This window comes from Pristiophorus japonicus, chromosome 14, assembly GCF_044704955.1.
Source record: "Pristiophorus japonicus isolate sPriJap1 chromosome 14, sPriJap1.hap1, whole genome shotgun sequence".
NCBI classification, from domain to species: Eukaryota; Metazoa; Chordata; class Chondrichthyes; family Pristiophoridae; genus Pristiophorus; species Pristiophorus japonicus.
Window position 1 is genome coordinate 116,754,109 of NC_091990.1, and position 26,521 is coordinate 116,780,629.

The 26,521-nt window shown below is 43.4% G+C and overlaps 1 protein-coding gene across 5 annotated transcripts in view; it reads left to right on the top strand.

Moving 5' to 3' along the window:
- Nucleotides 1-26,521, top strand: part of elp4 (elongator acetyltransferase complex subunit 4) — a 280,802-nt gene that overhangs the window by 105,149 nt on the left and 149,132 nt on the right. The window contains exon 8 of one of the 5 annotated variants that reach the window (XM_070899523.1): nucleotides 21,347-21,635. The exons of the other annotated variants lie outside the window; for them this stretch is intronic. Coding sequence (XP_070755624.1) covers nucleotides 21,347-21,460 — 114 coding nt within the window. The 3' untranslated portion in view covers nucleotides 21,461-21,635. Of the gene's footprint in view, nucleotides 1-21,346; nucleotides 21,636-26,521 lie in introns of those variants that run through there. 5 annotated transcript variants of the gene reach the window in all.

Genomic DNA, 26,521 nt, shown 5'->3' on the forward strand with positions numbered 1-26,521 from the left:
ACGGTGTCCTCAGAAAAATGTAAGTTGGCCAAACTTGCATAACTGTGCAGGTATCAGGTTACGCATCCTATAACGGAAAAAAAAAACTAACCTAAAAAAATCGTAACTAAATGAGTTATGCTGGCGCACAATCTTTTGGGAAACTTGGATGTTTTAATTCAGCCCAAAAAAAATGGCACGCATCACTGGGGAAAATTGAGCCCAATGAGTGCACATACATCTTCCCCACATAATGTCTTCCTGTCTAAGATCAGTCACCAGCCTTTATTGGAAAGTCTGTGCTTTTCTTACAAATACATGCGTGTACAGCAGCAGCCAGGTTGATTTTTCCCCGTCTGCACTGTTTATAGTCCATCTGCATATTCATTTCAGATGTCACACCATATTTGCATCATGTCGTGATGGCAACAGGGCACTTGCACTACAGGCAGCTTGCCATAGGTGATCTCACGATCCATATTGTTCCTTTGACCCTTTGTTTAGGTAGTATTGGCTCACCTTTGTGCAAGTCATTGAACTTCATCCTGATGTCATCCATGATAGTGGGGGAGGGGCGGGGGCGGGGCGGGGCGGGGGATTGGGTTCATCTGTCAACATGCGTGTCTAGTCTCGATGTTTTTAACCAACCCAAAAAGAACCTGTCTCCCATCCAAAGACCTGTCAGTGAAGCAATCCCTTTTAGTGTGCAGAAGAGACATAGTAGCCCTGGAACGGCACTCTCTGTACTGTGTTACATATACAAAGCAAGTAGCTGGTTAGTCACTTTAGATATACGTCAGGTTTGGCCTGACTTTCACCATTGCCACCAATGCCAAATTGCTGAGAAATTGCTACCGCTTCTGTTTCAACATTTACTACACTTAGCACTCATGACAAACTAAAGTAGATCCCTCCAGGAGTGAAATTAGGAAACACTTCTACACACAAAGGGCGATAGTCATTTCGAACACTCTTCTGCAAACGACAATTGATGGTAGATCAATTGTTAATTTTAAATCGGAGAATTATAGATTTTTGTTAACAAAAGATATTAAGGGATATGGGCCAAAGGTGGGTATATGGAGTTAGGTCGCAGATCAGCCATGGTCTCATTGAATGGTAGAACAGGCTCGAGGGGTTAAATGGCCTACTCCTGTTCCTATGTTCCTTTGGGATAGAAATTGCCCATTGAAATTGCAGCATATAAATAATATCCTCTATTTTCTGTGTTACTACTTGTCCTTTTTCATAGGAAATAGGAATATAGGAGCAAGAGTCGGCCATTCAGCCCTTGAGTCTGTTCTGTCATTCAGTTCGATTATGATTCAACTCCATTCACCCGCCTTTGCTCCATATTACTTGATATCCTTACCTAACAAAAATATATTGATCTCAGTGTAGAAAATGTTCATTGACCCCAAGTATCCACAGCCTTATGGGAGAACAGAGTTCCATATTTCTACTACCCTTTGTATGAAAAGGAGCTTCTTGATTTCACTCCTAAATGGCCTAGCTCTAATTTTAAGATTATACCCCGTTCTGAATTCCTTCACCTGAGGAATAAGTTTTTCTATATCTACCCTAACAGATCTCTTTATCATTTTAAGTCCCTGGATTAGAAAACCCCTTAGCCTTTTAAACTCAAGGGAATGCCAACCAAGTGTATGCAATCTGTATTCATAATGTAACCCTTTAAGCTCTGATATACACTGGTGAATTTACACTGTACCTCCTCCAAGGCCACTATATAGATACCCTGAGCATTGGTGCCCAAAACTGAATGTAGTACTCCAGGTGGGATCTGACTAAGGATCTGAGTATCACTTCCTCACTTTTATATTCCAACCCTCTTGAGATAAAGACCAACATTCCATTTGCCTTTTTGATTATTTTCTGTACCTATGAGCTTTTAGTGATTGAGTACATGAACACCTAAATCCATTTGCTCCACAGCTCCTAGTCTCTCAACATTTAGAACATTTTCCAATTTGTCTTTCTTGGATCCAAAGTGGATGACCTCACATGTCCCCACATTAAAGTCCATTGATCATAGTTTTATCCACTCATTTAATCTGTCTATGTCACTTTGTAACTTTCTGCTCCAATCGACAACAAGAAGAACTTGCATTTATATAGCGTCTTTAACGTAGTAAAACATCCCAAGGCCCTTCACAGGAGTGTTATAAAAATAAAATTACAACGAGCCACATCAGGAGAAATTAGGGCAGATGACCTAAATCTTGGTAGGTTTTAAGGAGCGTCTTAAAGGAGGAGAGAGGCAGAAAGGTTTAGTTATGGCATTCCAGAGTTTAGGGCCTAGGCAGTTGATGGCACAGCCATCAATAGTTGAGCGATTAAAATCAGGGATGCTCAAGAGGCCAGAAAAAATGGAGCAGTGCAGATATCTCGGGGGGTGCGGGGGGGGGGGGGGGGGGGGGAGGAGGAGGGAGGGTTTGTGGGCTGGAGGAGATTACAGAGATAGGGGGGGATGAGGCCCTGGAGGGATTTGAAAACAAGGATGAGAATTTTACACAACATACTATGTCTCCTATCGGAAAACGTGGATATAGAACTTAATATTCTTTCATTCAAGTCATTAATAGATATGGTGTAAAGCTGAGGTCCCAGTACAGATCCCGGGGGAACACCAGTTGGCTTTCCTTCATTATTTAATGCTTTGTGACCACAAAACCACCAAGCCAGGTGTTGGAAGTTGTGTGAAGAAGCACATTTGAAGCGTACATTTATATAGCATCTTTAACATACAAGAGGACTAAGAAAAGGACGCAGCACGATGCCAGGGAAGAGAAATTAGAGGAAAAGATTGAACAGTTGGGCATGGGTGGTGGGGAAGGTGTATTTTGAGAAAGTTTTTAAAGGAGGAGAGAGAAGTGAAGAGGCAGAGAAACTTCAAAGAGAATTCCAGAGATCAGGGCCTATGCAGATGAAAGTTCTGCCACCAATGGATAGACGGAATGACAATGAGAGGCTCTGGAGGCCAGAATCAAAAGATCAAAGGCTGAAGGAGTGAGACTCGGTCTGGAGCAGGTTGTATTGGTAAAGTGAAGCAAGGCCCTTGAAGGAATTTAAAGATGAGGATTTTAAATGGAATGCGTTTGGAGGTAGGTAGCCAGTATGATTCGGCAAGGATAGGAGTGATAGATGAGCAAAGATTAGTGCAGAACCGGATACAAGCAACTGCATTCTGGACAAATGTAGAGTGCGTCAGGCACAAGCCAGTCCTGCTGTATTCCATATATAGCATTTGTAAAGTTCAATTAACTCGTGTATCGTATAAATAGCAAATACAAATCCCAGTAGTTTTATTATATTTTTCTCTTTGGTTACATGATTAGGTTTACTTTATAGTGCAGGTATTGGAACTACTACTGGGAATTGCATAACATCTATACCATGGCGCTGAAGACACAACACCTATAATTTTTCATCAAACAATTTAAATTTTACTATCGATATATGGCAGAGGCTAGATCAAGTCTCATTAAAACACCAGAGATGTTCACTAACAAACCCATCTCCTTTAATTTCTCTGCTTTCCTTTCCTTCCTCAATCTTTCCATTCATAAAAGTTCCCACCCACATCTACAAACTCACCAAAACTTCTTTGTTCCTCTAAGATCACAATTGCCAATAAGGCCATCACTTCCTTATCTCTCTCAGGGACCACATCTCGTCTCTAACCACTGTAACTCCTTCTTTCTACTCCTGGAACAATCTATCTCTAAGTTCCTCACAAGTACCCCTCCACAGTTCCCACCTCCACTTCTCTGGCCTGCCATGGAACTGACTTCAGTGATTTTTGTCTGTGTATTCAGCAGGTGTCTTGGTTCAACTTTCACCACCCACACCCGAATCAAATCCCAAGCAGGCTGCCACCCTCACCATTTATCTTGCACAATAGGCATCTCCATGAACCAAAATCTGTGGGCCGCAGACTAGAGCACATTTGGCATGTGACTGACCTCACTGTCAACAACCAGATCTGGCTTGACCATCTTGTAGTATTGCCTCTTGCTCTTCATGGCTAAACCCTAAATGACTCTAGGCTCAAACTGGATGATGAGAACCATGCCAAGCTCCTTTTGTCCAGCATTAATCATCTACTTCCACCTTCTTCCCTAGGTATGTCTGATATTGGATGTGCGGAGCTAATGGATTGTTTGGGGTGGAAATTCGGTCGCACCTCTGTTGTGGCGTTAACCCAGGCAAAGCGGTAAATTTTGCGCCAGAAATGGTTTGCGTCTCCAGCTGCAAAATTCACCAGCTGGGCCCTGAGTGTGGAGCGGAGCGCTAAGGGAGGCGTTCCACACCTCTTTTAGGGCACTAGGCCTGGCTGAACAAATGAAAATCCCGAGATAAACAGCCGGCTTCGGAGCACCCTAAGAGAGGCTTCTGTGAAAAAATAATGAGAAAAAAAACACCAAAAACATTCCCAATACTTTACTGACACCACATCCAATTGAATCGCAAAAATAAAAAACAATCACACTTACCTGAGGTAGACATTCCTTCCCTCACTGGGCCGATACAGCTCAGACCACCAGCTTTCACAGACGGTCCCCACTAGGGCGCGCTGTGAGGAGTTATGGATCGAGCGAGTTTCAAATTTCGAGCCGGTGTCGCAACCAGGGGCATTGCACACCGGCTCGCCTCTCCTGGGCAGTACTGCTCCGTGCCCCCGCAAACCCAGCACTGAATGTCCCAGCGAGGTGCTGAAAGCTGGCCGCCTGCTCGGAAATGCTTTCCGCCGCCATTACGGCCCCTCCGAGGCGAAAACAGAGGCAGCAACAAACTGAAAATCTCCCCCTTTGTGTCCAAAATTCAGCCCAGCTACTCACTCCTGTCTCTCCACCATCCTTGGTCCTTCAAACCCACTCCAAATCCATCCTACCCCCATATCATCTGAGGTTTCTTCTTCATCTCACATCCCTCTCCAAAGCCCACACCAAAAACTAATTGCCTCCATAAAGCCCACTATCTCGACCCTAACCCCAACCCAACCCAGTTTCTGAATACCCAATTTCACTTTCTTGGCCCCATGTTAACTGATATTATCTGTTTCTCCGTATCCTCAATCTTTGTTCCTCCTTTCTTAAATCACTGGTATCACCTTCCTCCTTTTAAAAAAAACACACATTACCACAGTATCTTGGCGAACAATTACTGTAAGCCGAACCAGTTTTCCTCATATTGAATGTTTTGTTGCGACCCAACTATGTACTCGCTTCTCCTACTACTCCTTGTTCAAGCCCCTCCAGTCCAGGCCTGAGAGCATTTTGGTCAAATTCACCTGTGACATCTTGCATGGCTGCACCACAGCTCAATGTTCCTTTTCACCCTCGTTAAACTTAATGCTATCTTCAACAATGTTGATTGTGCCAGTCTCCGACACCAACTCTTACCTGTGGTCTACATACATTTATGGTTTCAATCTGACCTGTCACATTGCAATTACTCCATCTCCTAACTAACTAACTAACAGAAAACAGAGAATGGGATAAATGGATCATTTTCCGGTTGGCAAACAGTAACTAGTGGGGTGCCACAGGAATCAGTGCTGGACATCAACTATTTTCAATCTATATTAATGATTTGGATGAAGGGATCGAGTGTAATGTAACCAACTTTGCTGATGATACAAAGATGGATGGGAAAGCAAGTTGTGAGGAGGACACAAATAATCTGCAAAGGGATATGGACAGGCTAAGAGAGTGGGCAAATATTTTGCAGATGGAGTAGTTTTTGGAAAGTGTGAGGTTATCCACTTTGGCAGGAAAAATAAAAACGCAAATTATTATTTAAATGGAGAAAAATTACAAAATGCTGCAGCACAGAAGAACCTGGGGGTCCTTGTGCATGAAACACAAAAAGTTACAGTAAGTAATCAGGAAGGCAAATGGAATGTTGGCCTTTATTGCAAGGGGGATGGAATATAAAAGCAGAGGGTATTGGTGAGGCCAGACCTAGAGTACTGCATACAATTTTGGTCTCCTTATTTAAAGAGGGATATACTTGCATTGCAGTTCAGAGAAGATTCACTCGGTTAATACCTGAGATAAAGGGGTTGACTTATAAAGAAAGGTTGGGCCTGTACTCATTGGAGTTCAGAAGAATGAGAGGTGATCTTACTGAGACATATAAGATAATGAGGGGGCTCGAAAAGGTAGATGGAGAGAGGATGTTTCCACTCATGGGGGAATCTAGAATGAGGGGGCATAGTTTTAGAATAAGGGGATCGCCCATTTAAAACGGAGCTGAGGAGGAATTTCTTCTCTGTGAGTTGTAAATCCATGGAATTTTCTGCCCTAGAGACCTGTAGAGGCTGGGTCATTGAATATATTTAAGCAGAGATAGATGGATTTTTGAGCAATAAGGGAGTAAAGGGTTATGAGGAGCAGGCAGGGTAGTGGAGCTGAGCCCATGATCAGATCAGCCATGATCTTATTGAATGGCGGAGCAGGCTCGAGGGGCCATATGGCCTACTCCTGCTCCTATTTCTTATGTTCCCCTCAAAAAATGTCTCCGCCTATGACTTTTGCATAACCATCCTTAGACCCTTCGGGACCGAAATTGCCCTCCGCCCGAAACGGGGTGCACCTACCAATTTTTAAGCGTGCCGTATGCCCCAATGCATGGGGCGGATGCTCCAGTGATTTTCAGCACTTTGTTTCTTGTTTCCGATCGGAACGGTGTTGGTGTTGGGAGAGGAGCGGAAGTGCGGGCAGGTTGGAATGGCCGTCGCTTCAAGTGATGATGTCAGCAATGCTAACGCGTCACAATGTCCCTCCCCTTCAGTTAAAGGGTAGGGTTGCTGCGAACTCTGCAGCCGCGTTAGTGGCAAACACTGAGCCACCAGGGAGGGTTTCGGCCGGGCCAGTGGCTTGGCACCCAAGAGGGGGTGCCAGGCTGTCTGTTGGCGGTCCGGTCGAATCCCTGGGCATAAATGGCAGCCTGACTTGGTGGTCGGCCAAAAGTAAGAAATAAGATAGAGTCGCCGGCAGCGCAACCTCCCCTTTAAGGGTGGATCTGCCGCCCAGCCACAGACAGCTCCCCGCTGGGGAAAGCTGACAAGAGGCACCGACTGGCAGTGGCGGCACACCCACGGAGCAATTCTGCGCTGGGGTCACCGGCCGTTAATAAGGGGTTGGCCCGTGCCCGACGCAGCGCGAACATGGTGAAGCAGAAACCTGTTCCCGCTGCTCCCAGCCTGGGGGTAATTTCAGATGGGTCGGCCCATCCGTCTGCCCACGGTCGGTGAGACGTATTCGCTCCATTCCTGCCTCTTTGAGGCGGTAATGGAGCTTATGGCAGGGGGCAATTTCGGCCCCTTCCTATTTATCATTTTTTGCCTCAGCACCATCATCCACAAGTCAAGAGTTTAGTGTCCACCTTTATGCCGACAACGCCTAACTCTCTCTGCTACCTCCATTGACCACCATGACAGCTGTAGTATCTAACTACCTATTCGATATCAACTTTTGTGAGTCAAAACTTTCGACAGCTCAATAATGTCAAAACTAAAACCACTTTATTCAATTCTTGCTGATACCTAGGTGCTTCTGATTGATCCCACCAACCTCCCTGGTTGCTCACAAAGAATCTGGTAATATGCTACCTTAGTGTTCCCTTCAATCTTGGGCTGAGCTTTCTGTCCTACATTCAGTCTGTCAATAAAACCACTGCCTTCAACTTCTAAAACACCGCTTGCTTACACTACTTCAACCCACTGCTTCTGAAGCCCTCAATCATGCTTCCTTCACCTTTCCGATCAGTTTCTCCAATGCTCTCTTCACCTGCTTCCTGACTCTGTCTTTCTCAAATCCTCAACTAATCTAGAACTGTTGAGTCCTCCTGGACATTCATCGTCTTTGTCCTCTACTGACTCCACTGGAAATTGTTTTCAGCATCCTTATCCTTATTTTCAAATCCTTCTATGGCTTTACCTCATTCTCGTTAAGCAATCTTCTACAGCCATATTTCCCAGCCCACAACCTCTCTCATTCTAACTCTGGATTACATCTTATTGCCCTCTTGCTCCACATCTCTATCAGAGGCCGACCTTTCAGCCAGCGCATTCCTGCTTTCTCTCGCTCTCCATTCCCACCCTTCAATCCTAAACTGCTATGCTTATCAATTCTCTCAACCTGCTTTTGTTTTCTGCCATTTAGTCTCTTCCCCTCAATTCAACAGCAACTTGCATCCATGTTATGCTCCTCACGTAAATGAATGTTCCAGAGCACTTTATAATTATTTCACTTCCTACTCGGTTTTCTTGGCTGCCTCTAACCAATATTGTTGCGCAATTTCACAACATTTGTATGTGCTTATTTATTAGAATACTACTAATGCCTACTAACCCAAGAAGAATGAACCTGCACTTGTATATCACCTTATCACATCCTCAAAGCGCTCTGCATCCATCGAATTATTGTTGAAGTGGCAGCCAATTTGCACACAGCAACCCACAAACAGTAAATGGTCTGTTTTTAGTGCTGTTGATTGAGGGAATAATATTAGTAGCTCAAGGGAAGAACCCTCTTCCCTTCTTTGAAAAAGGGCATGGGATTCTTTATACCCACCAGTCGATGGGACCTGGGTTTACCATCTTATCCAAAAAGAAGAATAGAGTGCATTTCACCAATAGTGCCGTCCCAGTGCTATTGATTGCAGAGCGCAAAGAATTCATTTCACAAATAGCAAATGTGAAAGCAAATATTTATGTAGCTCATGTTCTATCTACACCTGTCTCAGGATGTTGTTGTTGCATTGCCTCAGTGTTACTATTTCATCCCACAGCACAGCCACACTCCTGTCCCCTATAAACAACAAAATTGTGGAGCTTTCTGACATAATCTGTTTTTTTTCCACGGTATTCCGAGAGCATTTTTGCCATCTTTTAAACAAACAGAGATGATATATGTTGACCCTAGCGGAGCTAACATTTTAGCCAGTTAGTATGGCCCAAATGTAAAACAAAATGGTTGTTTAAAAAAAAATCCAACTCCTAACCCAGAACTTACTATTCCCTACCCTTGAGCTAGGATGCAGTCTATTCAGAGCTTGTCCAATTTAGTGCTTATTGGTTGAGGGTATTCTCTAATAATTTTTAACAATGTCATTTTGAATTCATGTCTATTCCTGAAAGCACGAAGCCAACAGTACTTTTGTGAAAGACAAGACTTCAGATTGAGGTTTTGCCATAACACAACATGCCATCTATCAATGTGACATTAGCAATAAGGTGATGATTTTCCTTGTGGCACTGCTCTTCACAACAGGCTTCAAGTCAGCCTCTGGGTGCACAGATTTAATTCACTGTAAAACACAACAGTTATGACTTGGGAAAGTGGCTATACATAGTTTTCTATTTTTTTCTGGCACTAATTTGTGCTAAAACCTTAATTTAATTGAACATTTTCTTTGGTGGAAGTATATACTCCCAAGCAAATTACTAAGTGTTTGCTGACATGTTCACGTTACCAACTGAAATAACTAGCCAAGTCCACAACAACTTCAATGTGTCTATGTTCCATCACAGAACTTACTGGAATAATAATACTGCTAATGTGATAGCTTTTGACATATAGTGAAAGCTTCATTATCTGCACTTCAATTATCTCCCTTCCCAGTTACCCGCCAGAATTTTCGTGGGACAAAACTGTGCGTGAGATATAATTTCATTGCACAGCCCTGTCTGCCCATATTTAATCTCCTTTTACTGGTGAATAAATGTTTATTTTGTACTCTTCTTCATTCTAGGGTATTCCTGTACCATGTGAATAAGCCCAGAATTTGGGATTCTCGATTATCAGCCAAGTTCAAGTATCCATCATGGAGGAGAATCTGAGAGAATCTTACAGGGCTTGACAGGGTAGATGTAGGGCGGATGTTTCCTCTGGCTGAGGAGTCTAGAAGCAGGGGCTTACAGTCTCAGAATAAGGGGTCGACCATTTAGGACTGAGATGAGAAGAAACTTCTTCACTCAGAAGGTGGTGAATCTTTGGAATTGTCTACCCCAGAGGGCTGTGGAGGCTCAGTCTTTGAGTATATTCAAGACAAAGATGGAGAGATTTTTGGATATAAAGGGAACCGAGGGATACGGGGATAATGCAGGAAAGTGTTGAGGTAGAAGATCAGCCATTATCTCATTGAATGGCGGAGCAGGCTCGAGGGGCCAAATGGCCTGCTGCTCCTAATTCTTAGGCTCCTATTTAGAACACAAGAACATATTTGTACTTTACATCACATGAACTCACTCTTCCGGGAGTGCCACTCAAGCTGGGTTATCCTGAGCAAAGAATGATCTCTTGCGGGGTGGGAAGTAACTGGAAGAGAGACAGAGACAGGCCCAGCTACAATCTGGGCCTATTTCCATTTATTTTTGACTTCAAAAGCTGCATAATTGTGAAAGCTTCTTTACTTATTAGCAAGGATTGTATTTTAAAGATGGAAGATTGATACTAATTATGTGAGCCACCGCATTTTTATTGCTGCAAACATCAGTTTTGCCTCAGCTACGTAGTTCAAACGTCTTATTGATTTCACTAATGTAAAAATAAAATTGTGCTTTTATATAGTGGCAGTTCATGTTTTATATATTTAGCTGGGATCTCCGAGATGAGAATCCAGCTCCATTCTCCAGCTCGACACGGGGATTACAACTCGGAGATTTGGCTGCAACCTCTCCCACTCAGCCCTTCCCCTCTCTGTCCTAAAAAGCCATAAGACAGCTTAAGAACAACAAGGCTGCAGGAGCGGATGGAATCCCCGCTGAGGCACTGAAGTATGGTGGAGAGGCACTGTTGGTGCGAATACATGACCTCATCTCTCCTGGAGGGAGGAGAGCATGCCGGGAGATCTCAGAGAGGCAGTAATCGTGACCATCTTTTAAAAAGGGGACAAGTCTGACTGCAGCAACTACAGAGGAATCTCCCTGTTATCAGCCACTGGGAAAGTCGTCGCTAGAGTCCTCCTCAACCGCCTTCTCCCTGTGGCTAAGGAGCTCCTCCCGGAGTCACAGTGCGGATTTCGTCCCCTACGGGGCACAACGGACATGATTTTTGCAGTGCGACAGCTGCTGGAAAAATGCAGGGAACAACACCAGCCCTTATACATGGCCTTCTTCAACCTTACAAAGGCCTTTGACACTGTCAACTGCGAGGTTCTATAGAGCGTCCTCCGTTTCGGATGCCCCCAAAAGTTCATCACCATCCTCCGCCTGCTCCACGACGACATGCAGGCCGTGATCCTTACCAACGGATCCATTACAGACCCAATCCACGTCCGGACCGGGATCAAACAGGGCTGCGTCAGCGCCCCAGCCCACTTCCCAATCTTCCTCACTGCCATCCTCCACCTCAGTCAACAAGCTCCCCGCTGGAGTAGAACTAAACTACAGAACCAGTGGTAACCTGTTCAACCGTTGTCGTCTCCAGGCCAGGTCCAAGACCACCCCAACCTCTGTCGTCAAGCTACAGTACGCGGACGATGCCTGCGTATGCGCACATACAGAGGCTGAACTCCAAGTCATAGTCAACATATTTACTGAGGGGTACAAAAGCATGGGCCTTGCGCTAAACATCCGTAAGCCAAAGGTCCTCCACCAGCCTGTCCTTGCCGTACAGCACTGCCCCTCCGTCATCAAGATCCAAGGCGCGGCCCTGGACGACGTGGATCATTTCCCATACCTCGGGAGCCTCTTATCAACAAGAGCAGACATTGACGACAAGATTCAACACCATCTCCAGTGCGTCAGTGCAGCCTTCGGCAGCCTGAGGAAAAAAGTGTTTGAAGACCAGGCCCTCAAAACTACCACCAAGCTCATGGTCTACAAGGCTGTAGTAATACCCACCCTCCTGTATGGCTCAGAGACATGGACCATGTACATTAGACACCTCAAGCCACTGGAGAAATACCACCAATTACGTCTCCGCAAGATCCTACAAATCCCCTGGGAGGACAGATGCACCAACGTTAGTTTCCTCGACCAGGCCAACATTCCCAGCATCGAAGCACTCGCCACATTTGATCAGCTCCGCTGGGCACGCCACATTGTTCGCATGCCAGACATGAGACTCCCAAAGCAAACGCTCTACTCGGAACTCCTAACTCCTTCACGGCAAACGAGTCAAAGGTGGGCAGAGGAAACGTTACAAGGACACCCTGAAAGCCTCCCTGATAAAGTGCAACATCCCCACTGACACCTGGGAGTCCCTGTCCAAAGACCGCCCTAAGTGGAGGAAGAGCACTTCGAGTCTCATCGCCGAGAGCATGCAGAAACCAGGCAGCGGAAAGAGAGTGCGGCAAACCTGCCCCACCCACCCTTTCCTTCAACGACTATCTGTCCCACCTGTGACAGGGACTGTGGTTCTCGTATTGGACTGTTCAGCCACCTAAGGACTCATTTTTAGAGTGGAAGCAAGCCTTCCTCGATTCCGAGGGACTGCCTATGATGATGAGTTCATGTTTCAAAGCACTTGAATTACTTTGAGTATTATTTGAGTATTGTTATGTAGGCTGAAAATGATTTTTCAGCAAGCAAGTTGGGGAGAAAGAAACCTTCAAGTAATGGATCCAACTAATGGCAGAATCTTAACGGACATTCATTCCCAGTAAGTATTGACTCTACTCTGAGGATAGTTAGAAAGTTACAAATGGATCAAATTTCTTGTTATTATCATCCTTATTCACAGGCTAAGACCAATTAAAATTACTTCAGAAAGATAGATGATCCTGCTTTGAGTTTACTTTCTGGAAGTCATAGACGTCATAACATTCTGTTTTACTGTTGACCCTTCACCCTACTCCCATTGAAGAGTTAAATGCACTGACTGGCATTACTATGTCTGTTCTTCTTATAAACATCACAGAACGTAAGCTAACATATTGCTGAGAAATGTTTGGGATTTGGATGTGTTGCTAATGTATTGCAGGCTATTATTACTTCCTCCTTGTATTTATATACAGCCTTCACATCCTCAGGACATCCCAAAGCACTTCACAGCCAATGAAGTACATTTGAAGTGCAGTCATTATTGTGATGTAGGGAAACACGGCAGCCAATTTGTGCACAGAAAGGTCCCACAACATGAGATAAATGACCAGTTATACTGTTTTGCTTGTGTTGGTTGAGGGATAACGCCACTACTCGTCTTCAAATAATGTCATGGGAGTTTTTTTATATCCACCTGACAGGACAGACAGGGACTCAGTTTAACACCTCTCCAAAGTTGTTCGTAGGCTATTAAACTATGACAGATTCAACATCAAGAAGACAGAGTGATTGGTGTCGTGTGTAACATTGGGTCTTGTAGGAGGATAAGCAAGATTAACTAGTTTGTTCTTAACTTTCCAATGTCACATCAACAGTCTTGTAAATTGATGTGGACGTAAACGCATCCAAATGCACCAAATCTCATCATTCTTTTTATATCAACGAGCTTGTCCTTGGAGCACACAAAAGCTATGCTGTGAGATGAACTAAAGTAGTTCAGCTAGTTAATAAAATTTGCAGCAATACGTGAACTCAAAGGTCATACCAGAAGTTAAATTAAATTCAACAAATAACCTGATTTCAGTTCATGTATGTGGAATGTTTATCATGGGGAAAAGATCTATCACCTACAGCAAACATTTCTAACTTTTTCACTTTACTAAGATTTCAAAGAGTACAAGAAGCTTCAGAACTCCTAATTATCATGGCCTTTGTGCTGACAACGTTATGCGAGAAACTCTCACCAGCAGCCTAGAAACAAGGCAGAGTTGTCGTTCTTAAACTGTAGAACAACCAAATACAGCTGTATCCTGTAACTCTGATAATATGGCTTATGTTCCCAAATGTAGCAGTACAAACATTCTAAACTCACATTTTCAGTCAGCACAACAAAATTTCATCCAAACATTTTTATATATATATAATGAGATGACAGATAAGAAAAATAGAAGCATGGTGTATCTCAAAGGCTTATGTCTGATGCAAATTACCTATAATTAATCTAGACAAAAGTAGAGTCAAAGGACAATTAGCTAAACGTGTTAATGCTCGAAGTTCTGTGGAGACATGTCAAGTTAGCAGTATAAAATTAAAATGATTGTGATATGTAAAGTTCAATAGGTCCAGGTGAGTACGGTCAGTGCCTGCAGATTTAAACTTGATGCCAAGTACAGTTAAGCATAAATGTCTGTGTATTTAGACTAACATGTATTTTGATACTGTTACAAACAAATTGAATATATCTCTGTCCCTCATATCATGCATAGCATTAAGAAGTTTGTTCCGTAAAGAGACCTTCTAGACCCAACCGTGTCTTGATAGCAGAAATTGCGGGTGTGTTTAGATAAGGTCACCCCTGGACTTCCTTTCGGCACATTAAAGAGGAGGAAGAATCGTGGATTCAATCGGACTATCTACAATCAAGTTATTTGGTGAATTTAATGAGGTTTCTGGGCTTTGAAGTCAAACTTTACTCCAGATTTTTTAACTAGCTGGTCTACTTTGATTTGCCTAAAGTGTTGCATCAAAAGCAGAATTTGTGTGCTCCAAGAACGACTTTGTGATATAATTTTTAAAAATTATTTGGATGAGTTTATTTATTGCATCAATTTACAAGACTGTTGTTGTGACAGTTGAAAGTTATGAGTTATTGTTACAAGGCCTTTTCAACTACCTCTGGGGTCATTTTAAAGGTGCTAACAGAAAGTAGCTTAGAGATTGGTACTGGTATGTAAGGATCATCTATTTTGATGTGAAGTCCTGTAATATAAAACAATCCTTTTTCCAAGAAATGTGTTATGAAAAAGAGTATTAGTATTACATGTTACAAGTATTAGTGTTTAAAATGACACAGATAGTTTAGAACAAACTTTATATAGAATTATGCATCCAATAATACTAAAATTACACTTTTAAACCTGCTGGTATGAACTATTAACTGTGCGCAAAAAATTGCATAAATTAGGTTAAAAGAAAGAAAGTCTGTCCAGAGTTATATACAGAAGGCTGCCAGAATAAGCTATCATAGAGTATTGGATAAAGCAATTGCAGAAGAGCAGATAACAGTAACAATAGTGTTTATGAATATATATTAACAAGTCATTGGGCACTTTCTATGGATCATTTGAAAACAAGCTAGTGTCAAGTTGAGATGATACTAATTATTGTTAGGCACACCCTTGAGTGACTCGTTTGAAAATCTAACTCCTTGTTAAGTGGCTTCAGCCACATTCCAATACATCTTTGTCCTGTTTTGTACAGACTGGTAATTGCTAAGCTTGGATGAAGCCCAATGCAACAGTGAGCATCTACAAGTGATCTCCTCCACCCCCAAAACAAAAGAGCAGACCACTAAAGAAACAACAGTCCGTTCAAAGTAAAACCCAAGAGTAAGCGTACAATAACTCAAATTATCATCGTCTGGTCAGGTTGAAGGACAAAACCAATCTTGTATGGTGCCTGCTAGTTGCAGAATGCTCTTGGCAAACCGGTGGGCATAATGTACTAAATACTCCATGGTCATATTAACATGTACCTCAGCTTACAGCAGTGGTAACCAAGTCCTATCACCTGAACTCAGTAATGAAGATGTTCAGGCCAGTGAAGCTGGGGCTCCTTTAGCTCGAAAAGAGAAGACTGAGAGGTGACCTGATAAAGGCCTTCAAGATTATGAACTGGTTTAATAGGGGAGACGTAGAGAATTCAGGAGAAACTTCTTTGCCCAGAGTAGTTGAATGTGGAACTTGCTATCACAGAGAGTAGTTGAGGGTGAATAGCATAGATGCATTCAAGGAGCATGGGAAGAGGTTCGTGTGGAGCATAAACACCAGCATAGACCTGTTGTGCCAATGGCCTGTTTCTGTGAAGTAAATACTGTGTAATATGTAAGATGAAACGTTTCTTTCCTTTGGTCAAACAAGATAAGCAGTGTTATTTGCTATTGGTTCATTTTGTGTAGTAAATGGCTAATTTTAACAGTGCTGCTTCTTTTGATTTTCCTTTCATAAAATTAAGAAAAAAGAAAAAACTTGCATTTATATAGCACCTTGCAGACCTTCATCACGTTCTAAAGTACTTCGTAACCAATGAACCATTCTGGTCCGGCACCCTCAGGACCTGACCGGTGCCGAAACAGAGAATTTTCCGAACTATGGGAGGTCAGTGCTGGTGAACACTGAGTGAGGAAGGAGAGGCGGGGAATGTTGGTGATTAGTCATTTCTCTGTCCGTCTCAGGTCTGACACCCCTTCACTGCGCCGTCAAGTCAACAATTTCACAATGAGGAAGCAGAGTGAGATGCTGAGCATCACAGGAGCACCTAACGGTGAGCTCCAGGCCCAGATATGCGGCAGTTCCTCTACGGATGCCAAACCACTGATGTTTCTGGACCAGAGAATCCCAGACCTGAGAAGTTCAACCTGTACTTCTGAAATGTAGTCACTGCTGTAATATCTCCTGCTTGGAGTTGGTTCAATTTTTGACTGATTAAGCTCCTGTGAAGCACTTTGCGACATTTTCCTACATTAAAGGTACTTTATAAATGGAAGTTGCTGTAGAGTAGGCAAAAACAGCAGCCAATTTTGTACACAGCCAGGTCCCACAAACAGCATTGACATAAATGACCTATTTCACTGGTGTTTGTTGAGGGCTACATGTTGGCCATGACACCAGAAGAACTCCCTGGGACCGAAATTCAGGGTCTCAGAAAGACCCGTTACTGTCCATTTGCAGCAGCTATGCAGCGGAATCCCGTGGCCGCCACTTTGTCGTCAAATGGCCGCCCCCCAACCCAAATTCAGATCGGGGATTTTTCGGCCCGGTCCCGATTCCGCCCGATCCGGGTGACCACTGCAAGCGTGTCATCGGAACGCGCACCACCGCTCTCCCTCACCTGAACTAAAATCCACCCGAAATTCACCTAAATCTATCGACTCCCCCCCGCTGCACAGTGCCCCCGACAGCTTTCTGTGTCGGTGCACCTTATCTGCACTGAGTGCAGCTCGGCGGCCCTTCAAGGGGAGGGCCCATTGCTGGGGCCGCCATTTATTTATTTTTGCCGGCCAACTTCCCGATTGGCCGGCAATAGAGTGGCCTGGCAGCCCCTCTTGGGTGCCAGGCAGCTGGCCGAGCCGAAACCCTCCCTGGTGGCTCAATGGCAGGATAAAAGATGACAGACACTCTCTCCTTTAACGGTGGTGGGGGGTGGAGAGCGTGGTCACACCCACACTGTGATGTCACCATGACTACACCACTGATTCAGCCCCTTCCTGTCGATTTCCCACCCCTACTATGACCGACTTCCGGTGGGACTTTGAAAAAAATGTAAAAGTCCAGAATATCGATCCTCCAGCCGCCTCCGACATCCAAGCGGTAAAACTTCACAGATGCGCCAGCTGAATTTTAATGCGTTACATTGTGCCTTGTAGGAGGAGCAACAAGACTAACATGCAACTGATTTCATTATCCGAAAGACAGCATCTGGATCAGTACAGCACTCCCTTAGTACTGCACTGCAATGCTAGCCGAGAGGACGTGCTCGAGTCTGTGGAATGGGGTTTGAACCCACAACCTTCTGACTCCGAGGTAGGAATGCTACCACTGAGCCAAGGCTGACCCCTATTTTCATTATAAATCTGCTACTTGTGTTACCTTGGAAACTTTTTTTTTTAAATCCAACCGCCTTCCCTTTCCTGGAGATGGTGACCTTATGATACTTTTCCATGGGTGCCAACAACCCTTTTATACCTTGCGCATGTATGCATTCTTCATTTGTGACAGACTCCTCTCTACCTCCCTCGCCAGCATTAAATCATAACAACCTCACTACAGGTGCCGCGCCTAAAATCCCGAACCCTCGGGACCGAGGCTGTTTCGGATTCCGGGCTTTTCCGGACTTTCGATTTGCATTCTGACGTCACGAATCTGGAAACACCCGAGCTCAGGTTTGGGTATCTCCGGATTTCGGAACGTCAGAAAAGGGCCGAGGGATTCCCGCCAAGGAGCTGCTCGGGCCGTCCGGCCCCGCCAAGGGGGATGTCGTCAGGCGGACCCCGCCAAGGAGGTTGCCGGGCGGGCCTGCCCCGCCAAGGAGGTCGTCCACAGGTGGGCCCCGCCATGGAAGTCGTTGTTGGGCATGCCGGCTCCGCCGAGGATGTTGTCAGGCGGGGCCTCGCCGAGGAGCTGTTGACGTCGGGTGGGCCCTCGCCGAAGAGGAGTTTGGACCGAGCATTGCCAAGGAGGTTGTCAGGCAGGCCCTGCCGAGGAGGTCGTCAAGCAGCAGCGGGGCCACGAGGTCGGCAGGATCGTCGGATCCGGATTCCAGAACAATTTACGGATTCCGGATGACCCTGTCACCAATCCGTCTGGATTCTGGAACATTCCGGATTCTGGAACTCCGGATTCTCGACGATGCACCTGTACTACCCAAAGCTAAGATGGGCTAACTCAGTGTAGATGAGGGGTAAAGCCTGAGATCTGTTTTGTATGTGTGCTTCAGTACTGCATCATAAGAATATAAGAAATAAGAGCAGGAGTAGGCCCTACGGCTCCTCGAGCCATGGCTGATCATCGATCTCAACTCCACTTTCCCACCTGATCTCCATATCCCTTGATCTATCTCAGCCTTGAATATATTCACTCAGCCGCCAAAGGCCTCTGGGGCAGAGAATTCCAAAGATTCAGAACCCTCTGAGTGAAGAAATTCCTCTTCATCTCTATCTTAAATAGCCTAACTCTGAACCTGAGACATGATCTCAGGATCATGCAATGCCTTTATCCATTGAGCATTGGAGCAATTCGCTGATTCTTTTGAGATGGCAAACTGAAAATGCAAACCATGTTCTGAATCTTCCATAGTAGATGTGTTTTGATAACTTTTTATGTGCTGGGATTTCAAAATGACAATAGTGTCATGTGGCTTTGAGAATGGCTCTCATTTAAGGAGCATTGTCTGTGGCAACTTTATCTGTAACTTTTTTTCCCATCATCAGCAAACAGGTTGATAAATATATTGGCTGTACCAGTCTTGGGAACAACTGGCCAATTGTATATGGTTTGTTTTGCAATATTCTACCATAACCTAAAGCTATCACCAGATGATCTGTTTTAGATATGTTGACCAGTTCTTCTGGAAACAATTTTTATTTTTTTCAATATCCTGGGTTGTTTCTTTAGACTTCTTTTGTGTCACTTTAATTCCTTGCAGTTTTCCTGAATCTTTCCACGTTTGGAAATTCATTGTGATGGATGGTCGTCTTTTTGAATTTGCGTGTCAGTGCTGTCCGGATCAGAGCAGTGAAGCTTTAGAAGGATTTTGGATTGCCAGTGCTGGAATCATAAGAGTTCATTCTGATTGGGCCCAGCCCAATAGCAAGGGCTTTTGCATAATCGGTCAAGCTGAAAGTGGCATCATTTTGCAATGGTGGCCAACTAGATTTGTGGGTATCATCCAGACTTGTTCTTAAGTGAGCTTGGTGAGTATGGATGCTAAGGGTAATCAAATGTATTCTGCAATGATATAGTCGTTTACTGAGGCATATGGAAGCATGAGCCTTACGCTAAACATCCGTAAGTCAAAGGTCCTCACCAGCCTGTCCTTGCCACACAACACTGGTGCCCAGTCATCAAGATCCAAGTGGACCATTTCCCATACCTCGGGATCCTCTTATCAACAAAAGCAGACATTGATGAGGAGATTCAACGCCGCCTCCAGTGCGCCAGTGCAGCCTTCGGCCGCCTGAGGAAAAGAGTGTTTGAAGACCAGACCCTCAAATCTACCACCACCAAGCTCAAGCTGTAGTAATACCCGCCCCCCTGTATGGCTCAGAGGCATGGACCATGTACAATAGACACCTCAAGTCGCTGGAGATATATCACCAACGATGTCTCTACAAGATCCTACAAATCCCCTGGGAGGACAGGCGCACCAACATGAGCGTCCTCGTCCAGGCTAACATCCCCAGCATTGAAGCACTGACCACACTCGATTAGCTCCGCTGGGCAGGCCAGACATGAGACTCTCCAAGCAAGTGCTTTATGCGGAGCTCCTTCACTGCAAACGAGCCAAAGGTGGGCAGCGGAAATGTTACAAGGACACCCTCAAAGCCTCCCTGATAAAGTGCGACATCCCCACTGACACCTGGGAGTCCCTGACCAAAGACCGCCCTAAGTGGAGACAGTGCATCCGGGAGGGCGCTGAGCACTTTGAGTCTCAACGGCGAGAGTGTGCAGAAAACAAACGCAGACGGCGGAAAGAACATGTGGCAAACCAGTCCCACCCAACCCTTCCCTCAACGACTATCTGTCCCATCTGTGACAGAGTCAGTGGCTCTCGTATCAGACTGTTCAGCCACTAAAGAACTCACTTCAGGAATGGAAGCAAGTCTTCCTCGATTCCGAGGGACTGCCTATGATGATGATGCTATAGATTGAGCTAGTTGTATAATTATTTCACAAGTCATCAAAGTAGACAAAGGACTTGAAGTCGTACTTATTAGCTTGTCCACTAGGTCTAGCATGGTCCTGCTTCTTTCCCCAGGAGACTCGGTAATATATTTTTAGGGTTTCTGGGTCTCTGGGGTAAATCTAGCTCAGACGGATTGAATTATTGTTGTCTGCAGATAAATTAGTCTGTGTAGACTCAGTCCACTTCCCAAAAACTTCCTTGCAACTCAGCAACCCTTCTCTAAGAGCCCACAACAAAGGAGAATGGAATACAATGAATGAAAATCAAGAATGGATCCAGTTGGGATTGTTCTGTACTTTCAAATCAGGTGCTGAGACAGGAAAGGGAGAATCTCTTCACAGCATCTGACACAGACCATGCCTAACTTGGGTGTGTTCGGATATAATTACCGGGCAAAAAAAGGAAAAATATATTCTGTGTCCTAACACTAGTTACTGTTACAATATTGTGTGCTCAGAACGAATACAAAAAGTAGTATAAAAGAAAAAAAACACCTACTTAACCTGGGTGGCAACATAACATTGCATCAAATAAAGTTCATAGGGGCCGAAATTGATCAAAGGCAAGTTCCGCCCATTTACCATCAAAAGATCGTTAAGATCCTGATGGTACTTTGGGAGGAAGTTTGGTCAAAAAAGGATAAAAGCAGCCGTCGGCAGAAATGGGCGTTACACGCCAATTCTGGGCGGTAGATGGTATTCTGGGTGGCAAATGCAAACCTGGAGAAAGTTACGCCGAGGCTGGAATCAGGCCCAGGGAGGGGGGAACGCACAAAAAAACAGTATTCAAAAAATAAAAAAATAAAACATCACAAAACCTTCAGAGGACCCATTCACACAAAATCGCTGCAAAAGAAGTAAAGAAAAAAATCTCTCTTCTCTTTTCTTGCAGGTCTTCATACCTGCCGCTCAGGTAAGACCTGTTTCCCCACTGAGGTCTTTTCTCCTGCAGGAGCAGAGGACTGCTCGGATGAATCTTGGGCAGGAGGACTTTTATCGGCGCTGAACGCCAGCACATGCCAACAGACGCTCCCCAGCGGTCTTTCCATACCGCCGGCATGAGGGCCTCACCAATTTCCCACGGAAGGGAGAGCGCCGAAAAAAACAGGGAAACCTTCGAGAGTCAGCAATAGGACCATCAATTTCGGGCCCATTGTAATCGGACAGTGTTATTTGGGAGAGAGCTCCTAAATAAAGTGTTTCAATCCCTTCTAAAATTAACTTGGAGTCACTAAAGATTCAGTTGATACTGCTGTTTGAGCGGCAGTGACTGCACTAATCCTAAGATGTTGAACTGTTTTGGTTCTCATGAGGTTTCATAGAAATTCAGAGCAAGTACTCTAATGTTCCTTATGAAGGGAAAATACATTTTGGAGACATGCCAAGCAAATATTGTCAACATTTAATGAGTTTTTTAAGGAGTTTTATTCTAGCCGCAAATTATCTAGCTTTTTAAAAAAAAGACAGGAGTTCAAAGTATTGTCATTGTGACTATTGCCAAAGTCGGTGAGGAACAGATGTCCTGGTTACTTTGAAAAATCTGTAACTAATCAAGAAGCTGCAAGGGTGAATAGCCACATGTATCAAGCCAAAAAAAGACCTCTGTTGATGGGGATAATTTTCAAATTTAGTTTTCAAACTACTTTTGATAGTTTCTTAAATATTCTTTCAGAATAATCCGTAAATAATAACAAGCAAATTTAAGTTGCATCATAGATTGAATACACTCTTTTCTTCAGATTCCACCTTCAGTCTGTTGGCGACAAGGATATCATGCAGTTAATGTGGCAGTAAGCAAACTTGATACATTACAAACCTTAGTAAAATAATAAGCATTTCTGCACACACAATGTTCCTCTTTTAATGTTTTGAAGGCAAATGTATATTTGACAAGAATTGCTGCATCTGTAATTTGACATTACAAAGTTTCCAACAGCTCTCTGGTCTTTCAAAGGTGCATGTTTCTTTTTTGTTAATAACTGAACAGCTCCAGAAGCAGTACAGTAGATCTGTTTTGTGAAAAATGGTGAAACTTTCTCTCTCTCTCCTTTAAGCATTAAACTGCAGAGTGAGCTGTCATTAAGTGGAGTGAAGCTGGCGAGGGTTTTCAAGCAGCCAGTGTTACTCGGTTCCCAGAGTCCCTGCTGTGTAGTTGTTCCACTCTCCAAGAAGCCTGTTAAAGAGTCCCTGAGAGCATGTGTAAAGCCCTCCATGTTAATAGTTAATTGGATAGGATGGCAAGATGAGAGGACAGCTGAACATGTGGGCCTCTCAGTCTCAAGCACTAGTGGACTTTTAGTTTAATAATAGCAGCTGTTCACATTGTTGAACAACTTTGTTTTCTTCAGTTTCACAAATGATGAAAGGAAGAACGATTCCTCAGAAATGTGCCTTTTTATCGGAAAGGAGAGGGCACCCTGCTGCTGCTGCTCTGCCACCGCTTCAAACCGAGTCACATGCCGCCACTCCTCCAATCATAGAAGTCAATGTTGGATCCCCTTAACGTACATCTAACACACTATTTTATTTTCTTTGCAATGGTTATGACAGAGAAAAGAAAACAAGTAGGGAAGGAGCCATCAGTGTCAACATTATTTGTCATGGAACGTTATTTGAATATAAATAGAAAGTTAGTTCAATTAAGTATACCCTTTCAACAGATAGCTTTCTTTATTACTGGTTACAAGATTAAGGAGTAATATCTGCTACACGCAGAGAATTCATGTAATAAGTATAAAAAGCATTGTTCAACGAGGTATTTATTCCATACGCAGTTCTGTGATGTATTTATTCCATACAGTTTCGAGTGAGGTATTTATTCCATATTTATTTCACTTCTGGAACCTGATGGGTGTGCACAGAACTAACAGCATTGGCTCTGAATCGAATAACTTATCCAGTGATGCCTCTGATCATTAAGAAAGATGTTCAATTGAATAGTCTTTTAACCTGTGCAGTCCATGAGGCTTGGGCTGTTGCACTGTTACGATATAATCTTACTCGGGTCAATTTTCCTGTATAGCATACGATGATTACTTTCTTCAAAGAGGTAGATTGTCAGAGTCTGTGGCTATTTTGAGCTTATGTCTGCTGTAGTATTAAATCTTTAGAATTTAGAACAAAAAAGAAATAATACTCAATATTACAAGTTTTCTGCTACTTTACATTTATCTAATTCTGCCTTGCATTAATTCTTAGAAATTTACATAATGTATAATATGGTTCAAAGTGCACATATTTTAGAAGTACCTGAAGGAAGTTCTACTGAGGTAAACTAACTTCGTACTGTGTAGCACCATCTTTTGTATTGGTTGAAATAGACATAAATGAAATAGAGTTGAGCAAAACATGTCTGGGAACTAGGCCTGGTGTTTCTAGGTCCACGGCTGAATGATGTAAGCCCAAGTCCGTCAGCGTCTCATCATGGTGTGGGAATAGAGTCATCTGTTCAGGCATATGGAATCTTTGGCTTCCATGCTACGCAATCTGCAGATTGCCCAGTGTCCCGGCCATTGGTACAACTGTTCTCTACACAAAGGGGGGGAGGGGGGGGGGAACAATATCAGGATTTGCCCCATTTAGAGGGACAGAAACAGGGCATATCTATAAACCCAAGTATGTAGCACTGACTTTCACGTGTTAATTATGTTGATTGTAAGTCCGGGACTGCTGGTAGCCATTGCACAATGTCATATATTTTGGGGTAGTTTGTGGAACGATGCGAGTTATGTTGGTGTGCATGCACTTCAGGACTGCTGCATATCTGTTTAACTGTGAATCGTAAGAGGCAATGAACGTAAATGGATTGAAAAATTGATTTATATTGTCTTTGATTGCATATGTCATTTCTTTATTTGCTTGAATAGATTAGAATTTTCACGATAAACATATCTCAGCATGTGGCTTATTTCACTGGTTGAAATGTGTATTGCAAAATAGAATGACTGAAATGTGCTTTGGAACCTCCCCCCACCCCCCACCCCTCATCTGAAAGAGAGGAAGGAACATAAAAGCTCTTATCCACAAATGCACCACTTTATATTAATATTTAATTAGCAGGCAAATTGTACTGTGTGGCTGAAAGCTTCAGAAGAGTTGTTAATGCCACAATTGACCTAAAAGTTTAATAATAACTCACTTCATAGAGCAAATGCCAGTTCAGCATAGGGGAACACTGCAGGCCAATTCCTTTGAGATGAGAAAGCAAACCAAATGGCAGGCGAGAGTTCCTGGGATGGAACCTTCTGGAAAGCAAGGAGCTGGAGTAACTTTGAAGCCAGGCTTTATATGAAAACAGTGGGGAAAAAGCTGATCCCTCCTGCTCTGGGAGATGCTGGTTTAAGGCCAAAATCTCATGAAACAGAAGTGCGGTTAGATCCTGTAACAGAAGGCACTGGTCGCCATAATAACCTGGCAAGCAAAGGAGGGGGCAAAAAAAATAGGCTGCTTCTGGGAGTGAAAAAAAATGAAGAAATGCTTCATTGTAACTGTAATTAAGAGCACTCACTTGTATTTTCGCTGTGTCCAATATGCTCTTTGTATCCATCAAAATACAGAAAACTTGCATTACTGTCACGTCTGTGTATTATTAGTTTTCACATTCGGCTGACTTGGATGTCTTAATTATCATGCTCATCACTGAATTGGTATAAATCATTGTGGATAATAACATATTACTTAAAGAATTCTTGTGCAGAGATGAAATGATTTATTTAGAAAGTAGTGAATGAGCAACATGGTGGTATTAATGCCCTTTTTTAACTTAATTAATAGCAACTTCATCATTTCACATATTGCTGGTAATTAATCCCTAGAAACAGAACGTTGACTTAAGTGTGAGCTTGATTGAAGGACTAGAGTGGATGTTTCTACTCCAGCAAAGGGCTGTTTTTATTTGGAAACCTAAAGAAAAGATTTAAACAGTCAGGGGCGGGTTAGGGGTGAGAGAATCGGTTAATTATTTAAAAAGTCATACAACACAATTATTAAAAATGTATGAGAGAGCTAGACAGCTGAAATTATACCAAGTGACAGTCTGGCCAGCAGAGGGAGTCGTCTTCTGTCTGCCATCACATTCCCATCATTCTTCCCACCTGCCCTCTCTCCCAGCCAGTCTTCCATCTGGACCTAGGCCTGCCTGTCTGCTTCTGATGACAGGCTATAATTTTTCTCCCATCAACGTGCGGACACTTGGTACAGGATTAGTGTAAGCTCATTTGGAAGTTTCAGTATCTGTAGCCAGCACCTTCATTACAGGAGTCAGCTGTTTCTATTGCCTCTCAAATTTTAAACAGCTTTCTTTCTCTCTATTTGCCGACATTAACTTGAATATTTTCATCTCTCCCTTTGCTTCCCCGCTTTGTTTTAAAGTCTTGAGTTTACGGGAATTAAATAATTGATTTGCCTGTGTATTGACCCGTGCTACATTTAGATTGTATTTAAATACAGTTACACGTTTTACTTATGGTACCATCTTGACGGTAATTCACTGTACATTCTCCAGAATCTTGGTAACACAGGGAACTGATGACATTAAATTAAAGGCATGATCGTGGCCTGCTTTCATGTTAACTCGCTTCACATAGTTTGATAACATCTTACAGAGCAGATGAACTCATACACAGCCCAAGCATAGACTAACAATGAACCAAATCAGTTGCCCTACTCTGATCATTATATTGAAAATAATGGATGTTGTGAAGGGAGTCAGACTAATTAATTCAGTCGGCAGATTCCGATGCTAGAAACTCAGACAATTAGTTGTAGCTTTTAACTCCCTACATACTGTCTGTTATTAAATAATATGTTTATGCATAATAAATATGCTTCCACTGCTTCAAGAGAAGCTGGCAGCATTAAGACGATACTGCTAAGTGAAAAGAATGTTGATGGTGAATAGCATTACCACCATGATTGTGAACATGTAAATCAGCAAGATTTCTACAAAACAGAGGCGCATCATATGATTCACAGACCTATGTATTGAGATGTTTTTCTTTCACTGAATTATTATGTAGTTAGTAGGAACTATATAGATTTATTTATTGTCTAAACACATCCAAGTGTA